At 44.5% G+C, this 12,032-nt stretch overlaps 1 protein-coding gene across 1 annotated transcript in view; it reads left to right on the top strand.

The window, feature by feature from the left end:
* The window catches only part of LOC112257079 (Krueppel-like factor 7), a 132,990-nt gene extending 121,252 nt beyond the window's left edge, over nt 1-11,738 (top strand). Inside the window, exon 4 of the mRNA XM_042306638.1 lies at nt 4,945-11,738. Coding sequence (XP_042162572.1) covers nt 4,945-4,996 — 52 coding nt within the window. The 3' untranslated portion in view covers nt 4,997-11,738. The remainder of the gene's footprint in view (nt 1-4,944) is intronic.
* Nucleotides 11,739-12,032: the final 294 nt, after the last annotated feature.

The following is a 12,032-nucleotide window of genomic DNA, read 5'->3' as shown; positions in this document are numbered from 1 at the left end:
GCTGTAAATGAGAACGTGTTCAACTTACCTGGTTAAAAACATTTGTAATTATGTTTCCGGTCCCCTGACAATCCGCTCAAGATATAAATAGTCCCGTGGCTGAATCTAGTTGATGATCCCTGCTATATACACACTCGCAAATAGTCCCATGCACATCTTTCTGTCACAGAGACGAATAGAAGATAAATGAAAGGAAGGCAGTGTGAGGAACAGCACTGCAGTAGGTGTGTGATAAAGAACACCCAGAGTGGAGCTGGATCACTACCTATAACTCATCTGCTGATTGTGTCTGAGTAGTATTTCACTCACACTGGGAAACGGCTGTAAAATGGCTGCCAAATCACTGAGTGTGAATAAGATGACAGTGGTAGCATCCCAAATGGCACCCTATTCTCTATATAGTGCACTAGTTTTGACCAGAGCCCTATGGGCCCTGAATAAATTCACTATACAGGAAAGTATTCAGACCACTTGACTTTTTCCATCTTTTTTTTTACGGTACAGCCTTATTCTAAAATGGATTCAATTGTATTTTTCCCTCGTCAATCTACACACAATATCCCATAATGACTGTGAAGCCTTTGTGATGAATGAAGCTCTCATCTTAAAAGCACATTAAAATGATTTCCTTGTTGATGTTGTCCTCTGAAACAGATTGTGGCCACTGCTAAATGAATGGTAATGATACATGGAATAGATACATAGATAGATACATATAGATGGTAATGATACATGGAATAGATACATATAGATGGTAATGATACATGGAATAGATACACATAGATGGTAATGATACATGGAATAGATAAATATAGATGGTAATGATACATGGAATAGATAAATATGGATGGTAATGATACATGGAATAGATAAATATGGATGGTAATGATACATGGAATAGATAAATATAGATGGTAATGCATTAAGCATCTGTCCCTCTCATCTGTCAGTCAGTTGTTTGAGGTGAAGCTCCAAGCTAAACAAACAGTAGACTGGCCCTGCATCCCAAATGGCATCCTAGCCCCTAGATAGTGCACTACTTTTGACCAGAGCCCTGGTCAAAAGTAGTGCACTATAAAGGGAATAGGGTGCCACTTGGGATGCAGGCTGGCACATAGGTTAACTCAACCCTGTCTTCTGCTAGGCCTTTGAAGCGTCTTGTGAGTGACGCGGCAACCATCAAACAGGCGCATTGATCTCCCCTCTGTGAGGCAGCCTGTTCAGGCACCTTAGGGAACGCCTGGCTGGCTGGGCCAGGAGGAACTCACTGCTGTGTTACCACATTACCATCAGAATGGGAGAATGTTGAACAGTACATACAGCCAGTGTGTTGAGCTCTGAGCCCCTCTGTCATCCATACACACACAGGAACGTCATTAATTCTGCCTAATCAAGCTGAGACCCCCTGCAGGGCGAAGTAGAGGGGTACAGGGGGGATGGACGGGGGGCGTACCAGCTGGTGTGGCAGCCCCTGACAGTGACTTGGAGGGCCATCTGTCCGGCCAGTGGACCTTACTCAGCCCCCACTGGCCCTCTAGCAGTCACACCAGACAACATGGTCAGTTCAAAGGGAAGAGGTGACGGAAGGAGAGAGAGAGAAAGGGAGAGAAAGAGAATACATTAAATGAAAGAGAAAAGTATTGAAGTCTTGAATAGCAACCAGCTCTGCGAGAGAGAGAGACTGCGAGAGAGAGAGAGAGGCTGCGAGAGAGAGAGACTGCGAGAGAGAGAGACTGCGAGAGAGAGAGACTGCGAGAGAGAGAGACTGCGAGAGAGAGAGACTGCGAGAGAGAGAGACTGCGAGAGAGAGAGGCTGCGAGAGAGAGAGGCTGCGAGAGAGAGACTGCGAGAGAGAGAGACTGCGAGAGAGAGAGGCTGCGAGAGAGAGAGACTGCGAGAGAGAGAGAGAGAGAGAGGCTGCGGGAGAGAGAGACTGAGAGAGAGAGAGGCTGAGAGAGAGAGAGACTGAGAGAGAGAGAGGCTGTGAGAGAGAGAGACTGCGAGAGAGAGACTGCGAGAGAGAGAGAGACTGCGAGAGAGAGACTGCAAGAGAGAGAGACTGCAAGAGAGAGAGACTGCAAGAGAGAGAGAGAAAACTGCGAGAGAGAGAGAGAAACTGCGAGAGAGAGAGGGACTGCGAGAGAGAGACTGAGAGAGAGACTGAGAGAGAGAGACTGCGAGAGAGAGACTGCCAGAGAGAGAGAGAGACTGTGAGAGAGAGAGAGAGAGAGAGAGAGAGAGAGAGAGAGAGAGAGAGAGAGAGAGAGAGAGAGGAACAGTACTGCCAGACCTGGGCCCTGGCAGTAAATCCCAAAAATACTAAAATAATGATTTTCCAGAGAAGATCCAGATCTCAGGGAATTAGACCAAAGTTCTCAATTGGTACAAAATATATAGAGTACTGCACACACTACAATTACTTTGGTGTAAAAAAATAAGCTCAACTGGACACATTAATGAGGCAGTGAATAAACTGAGAAAGAAAGCACGCAGGGCATTCTACACCATTAAAAATCCAATTCAAATTGAAATACCTATTAAAATTTAGCTAAAACTAATTGAATATGTCATTGAACCAATTGCACTTTATGGCAGTGAGGTGTGGGGTCCACTTTCATCAAATGGGACAAACACCCCATTGAAACCCTGCATGCAGAGTTCTGTAAGATTCTCCTACAAGACAAACAATGCATGCAGGGCAGAATTAGGCCAATATCCAATAATAATAAAAACTAACAAAAGAGCAATTCAGTTTTGGAAACATCTAAAATACAGTGATCCCCTCTCATATCATTACCAAGCCCTGCAATGCCAAGAGCTGAGCAAAGAAAATAGTCCCCTCATCCATCTGGTCCTGAGTTCACAAACCTGTTCTACTAACACACTGAAGACTCAGGAGCAGAACATCCAATCAATCAGGATAAACCAAATTACAACACAGTCAAAACAAAACTATATTGCTTATTGGGAAACACAAACACAAGCACAAAGCAAAATGCATTGCTATCTGGCCCTAAATCGACAGTACACTGTGGCTAAATATTTGACCATGGTTACTGATCAAAACCTTGATCAGTAACCTTGACAAAGTACAGGCTCAGTGAGTACAGCCTTGCTATTGAGAAAGGCAGACACAGGAAAACCTGGCTCCCTGTAGAGGAAAGGCTGTGCAACCACTGCACAACAGCAGAACCTGAGACGGAGCTGCATTTCCTGACAAAATGTAAAAAATATAAAACAATTAGAGAGTGTCATTTTCCCAAATTTGAAACCCTTATTCAAGGTTTCAAAGACCACTCTGATGAGGATAGGCTACCCGTCCTGTTGGGGGAGCACGCAGAGAGCTGTAGGTTGGCAGCGCACTACATTCCTGCCTGCCATAAGTTGAGGGACAGTGTCTGACAGACCAATCAACCTGCACATGTCCTCTACTGTATACTTATTGTTATTGTTGAATGTATGGTTATTTTGACCCTTGGTAATTGTTGGTACTGTTGTGCCGTTGACAATTTTGATTCAATTTTTTTATTTTTTATATATATTGTAAATATCCCAAATAAGCTTTGGCAATATGTACATTGTTACGTCATGCCAATAAAGCGAATTGAATTGAGAGAGAGACAGAGAGAGAGAGAGAGAGAGAGAGAGACTGCGAGCGAGAGAGCGACTGCGAGCGAGAGAGGGACTGCGAGCGAGAGAGGGACTGCGAGCGAGAGAGGGACTGCGAGCGAGAGAGGGACTGCGAGAGAGAGACAGCGTTCTTCCACCACCGTACACACCACGGAAATAGCCCATCATAGCTGTCTGGATAGAGAGAATCCTCTTCTGGATTTAAATTGCAGAGCTGTCTTTGGACAAATTAATAATGGATACAGCCGTGGGCAAATTGAATTTTTAATTCCTAATTTCTCTCTCCCACATTTTGTTTTCTAGCTTGCTTTACTCATTTCAGTTGCGATTCATTTTATTGCTTTGCATGAGTGTAATAGGATCATCTACCTTTACAGCCCTGTAAAAGTAAAGTACATGTGGCATATATTCTCCCTGTTTGCTGTTATTTATCACCCTCCCCAGTAGCAGTATCCAGTGAGCTTAATCGATTAGCATCGAAACAGGCCTATGGGCCGTTGCCCCCCCCCCCCACGCCTGTTCACATGTCATGACTCTAACTAATAAGGGGTTTCTGCGATAGTATTTCACCTCTAGCTGTGGTATAAATCGCAGAACCGGGAACCTTGATTTGTGGCTGCGTTGTGGAGAATTACCACACATGCTCTTTAACAAACAGAAGAGAACGAGCAATCCTGTTGCTGAATTGGCATGTCCTCATTTTGACTAACACTTAGGTGATAAAAATTAAGCAAGATGTCATTTATTATTAAGAGGCAAATGTTTTTTTGTCCTTGAAAGTCTTCCCTCCCATCTGTACACGTGTTACACAGCTCTTTGTTTTCTCACCAGCGATTATTAAACACTTTTCTTTCTGTTTCATTTGCATCTTTGTCAGTGTTTGTCATTGTGCTCAGTTGGCAGAGCGTGGCGCTTGCAACGCCAGAGTTATGGATTCCATTCCCACGGGATACCAGTTTCGAAAAAAAAGTATGAAAATGTATTCACTCACTGGATGTCGCTCTGGATAAGAGCGTCTGCTAAATGACTAACATGTCCAATGTAAATGTACCAGCAGCTGGAGAGCTGTGTCGGTCGTAAAATTTCACGCGATTTCTACCCAGATTATCTGAAGTCCATTTAAACCTCAACAGTTATCCAGCTAACATCTGGATGTACAGTTTAGAATCTGAGTATCCATCTAACTAAAGGCACAGACGTTTTAAGCCTCTCGATTACCTCCCTGAATGCGTAACCATGTTTACCTACTGTTATTGAGTAACATAGAGTTTGACTTTGACAAACCTCTTCTGTCTTTCTTTCACTTCTCTCCAGGTGTTTCTCCAGGTCCGATCACTTGGCGCTGCACATGAAGAGGCACATCTAAGAGAGAGGGAGGAGGAGAGCGGGGAAGAAGAGCGAGAGAAGGGAGATAGGAGAGAAGAAGAAGTAGGCAGGAGGGAACCACACACCAGCTCCAGCTCTCACCATCCCGAGGCTGCCCCTGCCACCTGAGACCTGACACTAGAAGCATAGCATGGGGGATGACACACTGGACGGATGTAAGCCACGACCCAGGATGGACCCATGGTCAGCGAGGACAGATGGAGTGATGGAGGGAAAGAGAAGGAGGAGGAGGAGGAGCTTGTTGTTGTTTTTTAATTCACACTTCGTGATTCACACTTCTCTCTTTTATTGCATCCTCTGATTAGCCATGCCTTGGTCTGATCCAAGTCTGGTAACTCAGACACTGCCAAACCAATACGCTGATCCAATTACGACCCATTTACACTCTACTGTTTATTTTGTGTACATTTAAACTATAGAGCGACTTGGGAAAGGAGATGGTTCACCCAGAATAAACTGATAAACTTTGACACGCCAATCGTCAGTGACTTGCAGAAGCAACGATGGGCATCCCAACCCAACAGCAACTATTGCCCGTTTTATTCTGGTGTGCTGTTTCCCAATCCTATCACAATGTTTTAGGGGTGTCTCTACCCTCACCAAGCCGTGTGAAATAACAACAATGCCAGAATAGCGAGAAGAGAGAGACCAATGGAACTAGTGGCCAATCCGTCAGTGTCGCCCCCTGTCTGTGGGAGGAGGGTCTGACACTTCAGAGAGTGAGCTCTGTGACCCTGATGCGGACTTCTCAGGCTCTCCTGTAGGAGGCGCTCTGCTCTTCTCTCTCACCTTCACTCCTGCCACCTCACAGGCAACATCTAACAAATGCGCAGCGACACTTTCTTGCCTTTGTTTTTTAAAGACAATGAATTATTATTATTAAGAATAAAGGTCTGTTTTCTCTGAAATGTCTTAAAAATTCACTGAAGGAAAAAAACTAAAACAGTTTATGTACAAACGAAGAACAATGTGCTCATTCAAGAGAGGAACAACGAATGAACTTACCCCGACCCGTATGCACAGGCTAAACTCAGTAGCCGCTATCTAGCACTGATAGCTAAGAAGATGGAAAAAGAAAAAATAAATCACATGAACGCTGAAAGAAAAAGGATTTGTATTGTTGGCCTGATATTAAAGGAAAGGCCGTCTGTTTTCCACTCTGTGTTTTTCTCCCATGCGATCCAGCTGAAAACAAACCTTGGCGGGACCTTCGAGGCTTCATCACCAAGCCAGGACCAGAACAGAACAGAAAACTGGAAAATGTTTGTTTTGTTTGTGTGGGTTGTGGAACTCCACCATCTCCCATAGGAAACCCCTATCTCCTCCAGTATGGAGGGGCCTGGGAGGCTGGTCTGCTGTGACCACATCCCCTATTTGGGAGACTAGGGACCTGATAGGCTACTGGACATGAATCTGGGTATTAGAAAGGACAACATGGCCTCATCATCGCAGAGGGACTTGCCTGTTTCGTATCCATTGTCCGCACTGACTTTTTCAATGTTATCTGTGCTTTTTTTCATACAGTACAACAACAAAAACCTGAAAAAATAATACAAATAAAAAACACTCAAAAAAATACTACACAAAAAAAAAACGATTCCGTCTCTCTCACACCGTACAGGCACGTAGACACACCAACACACAGAACAGTTTGCTCATGGCTCCACTTTGAGATAAGGAAAATATATGATTGAGTTAATGAACAGACTTGGAAAGCAAAAAACACTGCATGGCAGCTTCTCACACTCGGATCGCTTCCCGGAATCATTTGTTCTGCTCCAAATTTTTCACAGTAGGATTTTTAGCAATTGTTGTTTTGTAGATGAAGATCTGATTCTGCTGGAGGTAACGGCTTTGAAGTGAGAAAACGAGCTCATTCTCATGTTCAAACAATCTCAGTCTCTGTATGTTAACAATCAGCTTCAACAGCATGGGACCAGATTCCTCTGCCCCAGGTCTATGAAGTTTTACATAGCCTTGCAATCAGGGCATTAATACCAATACCACTGTCACTATTACTGTACCCACAAACTTCCCCTCTCACATAAACCCTGGCCTCCTCACATCAGTAGTAATGGCTGCTGTATCAGAATAGATGTCATTACTGTCTCTATAGTAATGTGTATGTTTCAGCCTTGCCAGACTCTCCTAGACGGTCCCAGAACTGCCCTCATGGGGTCCGGTGGAGCTCAGAACAATCGATACCAAAAACCTCCAGCGCGGAACTCGAGCCACGGGCAGGGTCTGGCATAGAACACAGCGGCATCTGGGAAGCCGACCGTCTCCATACTAGGCCTCTTAGCACCACCGCGGCAGCTTTCTCTACAAACACAAAACAAGACAAGTCTCTCGACAACAAGACGATGTAAAACAAGACAAGTCTCTCGACAACAAGACGATGTAAAACAAGAGATTGAGATGATCTTTGTGTTTTGATTCCACTTTTTAGTTGGAACTTCTTCCTTGTTGTTTTGTTGTGGTTTTAACGCTACAATTATTATTTTTGTTGCCATGGTGGATGATGCAAGGTCATGCCAAAATGTAAGAAATGCAGGGGTGCGGGTTTTGAACAACCCCCCCCTTCTATGTACAATCATGTAGGGTTTGTTTGTGGCACTTTGTGCAGGATAGGCGATGGTATGTCTGAGTGTGTCCCAATGCAAGCTATAGCACGGCACATCCGTTGGAAACATTGTGAATTTAATTTGCGTTGTGAGAAAAAATATTACCAGTAGACTGGTGGCCAAACTAACAGTGTGGGAGACTGGGATTGTACTGTGTGTTGGTTGGTCCATTCACTTTATCAGAGCTTTCGATCTATCTAGCAATGGCTGACAATATTGCTTTGGTTTTGTTTCTGACGTTTTATTTTCTCTTCAAACCACTCAAATCACGTTCATTTGGGATCACAGAGCAGAACAATGGAAAAAAACAACTAGTAAAACTCAAACCATACATCATGCACTTCAATGGCCCCTCCAATTGGTTCAGCAAATGAAAACTCTTAAAACACTCTTATGTTCTATCAGATGTTCACTTCTGGTTGGAGACTTTTCTATAGTTCCCGCTGTAGAAAAGCCTGGATACAGTAAACAGGAAATTGATACAGCAGTCATGGTCATTTAGCCCGTAACAGGCCTACATGCTAAAAAGATAGCAGCACACAGTTTAAATATATCCAAATTAGCCCAACTTTAGTCCCTTTGCGTACACACTGACAGATCTCAAACCCCACTTCAAATGAAAAGTCCTATTCTATTTCTGTCCTGTGGCATTCCCACCAGAAGTAGCTAGCTAACCCTCTTCCCCTTTCCCTCGCCTGTTAAAACACTGCTTGCTGCCATGGAGATGCTCCTATGTAGTTTCCTGGGCGCTAGTATCCCACAGCTCTGATTAGCATTAGCGCTGCAGGCTGCTCTGTGGAGGCTCCTCTAGTCTCTCCAGTCGCACTCCACTAATGAGAAAGGCATTTGGTCACAGGGAAACAGAGGTCTAGGGGGAAAAAAACATAAGGGACCACGAGCCAAAATGGTTTCATTTCAACGGTCCACAGTACTGTTACGAACCAAGTGGGCAATCTGCCACAGAGAAAACAAGAGTACATTAGCAGCAGTTTATCGTAAAGCCAGAAAGTTATTGAAGTTGAAGAGATATTTTTTTGACAAAGAGAAAAATTGTTTACCCCCGGGATTAATCAAATGATAATGAAATTAGCCCTGCTTTTTATCTCGTGGATTAGCGATTTGAAATGAGATTTTGATGAATCTCTCTCTCTCTCTCTCTCTCTCTCTCTCTCTCCCTCTTCTCCCTCCCTCCCTCCCTCCCTCCCTCCCTCCCTCCCTCTCTCTCTCTCTCTACAACCCCACAGTAGTGATCCATGCACATTCAACTGCAGGAACGCTGGATACACACCTATACGCTTCCACCCAAAGATTTTAGTGAATTGCTGTGAATGAAAATAGAGAGAGATAGAGAATTAAATTGTTTTACTGTCCACTACAATTCCACCATTATTGTCCCCCCTCCCCAACCCTGACCCAACTTCTTCCTGCATTGCAATCTTGTTTGATGTTCAGTGTGGCTGAACTCATTGTCCGTTCATGGTTGTAAAATATGGTTGTGTAGTCTCTTTAGGGTGCCCAATTCAAGGCCGACTTAACTAGCACCCTACCAATTCTAATGTAGACTTAGTTTCCCATAGCTTAGTACAGTGGAGTGTAATATTTCAAACGGTCATGTCTGAGGTAGAACACCAAGTCAATGTTAGGTTAAGCGTTTGGAAAACCATCCCGAGAGCAATGGTGTCATACACCTACCTACCTTAAGCGTTCTCCAAACTTGAAGCCTCACACGTTCGGTCCCCATGAGGTAGGGTGGTCGCTTTGGTGAGGCTTCTGGCAGCTTTGTAGATACATCTAGTAATAGTTCTCCCACTCAGTGGCTTCACAAAGGGCAACAACAAACTTAAGGGGGGTTTTGTTCACTACTAGGCAACAGTGCTTCAGCATTTAAACACATACAATACATCTCACACAATCTTTTAATGTTCCTGTTCTTCTAGATTCCCAACCATTTCACTACAGTGACTTACTGTGCACACTCCATAGTGTACCTATTTACTTACTGCTAGTTTAGTCTGTTGGAACACTCAAATGTCAAATATCAACTTAACATATTGTGACACTTCCTGATACACTTAACCACAAGAACCAATTGGGAGGAGACCAATTAGATGGTTTCTTTTTAGATATTAGCCAATCAAACTGATGGGTAACTACTATATTATGGACCCTCCACTGTCATCAAATGGGCAATATCAACTGGGCATGTTCATTACTGTCTACTTTTTAAAGGAAGGAGACGTCCTACTTTCAACAGGTGACTACTATCTTCCTGAACTCATGGTTCTTGTGGGTGCACCTGCATCAGGGAGTGAGTCTGTATCTGCTGTGTTTGTCCATATTTAATGTGTCAGTATATAAGGGATTGACAAATCTCCCACCCCCTGTGTCTTTCTGTATCCCTCCACCTCATCCCCACTTTCCCTTCAACCCCAATCCTACTCCAACTCTGGGGCCCAGGCATCATACTCTGAACAGTACATAGATAGAGGAATAGACCCTGTGGGACTTAGTCCCCCTGAGATGTTTTGTCCCCTCAGACTTGCTAGTATCTAGTGCAGAGTACTCTAGAGTTCTATTGTATTCCCAATTCTAGAATCTAGAGTTCTATTGTATTCCCAATTCTAGAATCTAGAGTTCTCTTCACCCTCTGTCAAGTGGAGAGTTGTGGTTAGAGAGACAGCACCAGGATGTGCAACTCAGTCAAAGGGCCAGCAATAGAAATACAATTACTAGAACGGACATCCCTATTCAAGTCAAGTCATTCTATTTCTATGGGACCACCCACCCAGCCAACAACACACCTCAGTCTGAGAGCAGAGATAAACCCCAAGGCTTTTCTCAGACCGGCAACAGTACATCTGAGCCTCCACGTGGTAGTCTAGTCCCAGTCCAGCCTCTACACCTGGTCAGTCTGACAGTGGAACACCTTTCCTATTGTCACCTCTCTGTCATTCATTCCTTCTGCAGGGGCCCCATAATGCCAACAACACCATCACCTCTCCTTTCTACCAGACTCCTCCACCACTCCCTCCATCCCTCCTCCATCCCTCCATAATGCCAACAACACCATCACCTCTCCTTTCTACCAAACTCCTCCACCACTCCCTCCATCCCTCCTCCATCCCTCCATAATGCCAACAACACCATCACCTCTCCTTTCTACCAAACTCCTCCACCACTCCCTCCATCCCTCCATAATGCCAACAACACCATCACCTCTCCTTTCTACCAGACTCCTCCACCACTCCCTCCATCCCTCCTCCATCCCTCCATAATGCCAACAACACCATCACCTCTCCTTTCTACCAGACTCCTCCACCACTCTCTCCATCCCTCCTCCATCCCTCCATAATGCCAACAACACAATCACTTCTCCTTTCTACCAGACTCCTCCACCACTCCCTCCATCCCTCCTCCATCCCTCCATAATGCCAACAACACCATCACCTCTCCTTTCTACCAGACTCATCCACCACTCCCTCCATACCTCCTCCATCCCTCCATAATGCCAACAACACCATCACCTCTCCTTTCTACCAGACTCCTCCACCACTCCCTCCATCCCTCCATAATGCCAACAACACCATCACCTCTCCTTTCTACCAGACTCCTCCACCACTCCCTCCATCCCTCCATAATGCCAACAACACCATCACCTCTCCTTTCTGCCAGACTCATCAGCCTCCACTCCTCACCCCTCCCTCTCTCCCTCCTTTACCCCTCCCTCTTTCTCTCTGTGTCTCTCCCTCCATCCCTCCCTCCATTCCTCCACCTCTCCCACCACCCCTCTCTCACTCCCCCCTCCACTTTCCTTCCGCTTGCTCCTGTCATGGTCAATTACTTTTTGGTTTTCTCTTGGGTTCTTTATTTCCTGGTTTACATATTTTTTCTGTACAAAGTGTTTAAAATATTATTATTTGTATTATATGATGTTAGTATGGTAATGTTCTTTATTAAGGAAGAAGAAAAATTTATTTTTGTTACTGGTCTGTTTCATAATTCTTTTTTAAATTGGTATTGTAAGATATCTATGCAAGAGCTGTTCAGTGGAGCATTTTTATTTAAGAATGTCCTATGTGTAATAAATGGTAGAATCTGTCTCTGTCTGGCGTCTGTTTCTGCTGCAGCCGCTTACAACCGACAGCAATGAACAATCGACAAGACACATACTGTAGTGTAGAAACACCTCGCTGCTCCTTTCCATACGGTATAACGCCTAACCTTTGTCCAAGCTGTTCTCTGAGAGAGGAGTCTCATTATAAAGCCCTCTGACTCCGTGAGTAACACAGCCTAACAATCAATCCTTGCACCGGCGCTCAAACCAATTCCGTTATTCTGACTGGTATAATTGCGGACTGAGAAATAAGGCTCAGCGGTTAGAGGGAGCAAACG

The sequence above is a fragment of the Oncorhynchus tshawytscha genome, linkage group LG26 (genome assembly GCF_018296145.1).
Source record: "Oncorhynchus tshawytscha isolate Ot180627B linkage group LG26, Otsh_v2.0, whole genome shotgun sequence".
Taxonomy (NCBI): domain Eukaryota; kingdom Metazoa; phylum Chordata; class Actinopteri; order Salmoniformes; family Salmonidae; genus Oncorhynchus; species Oncorhynchus tshawytscha.
This window is presented reverse-complemented; position numbering and strand designations above follow the sequence as displayed.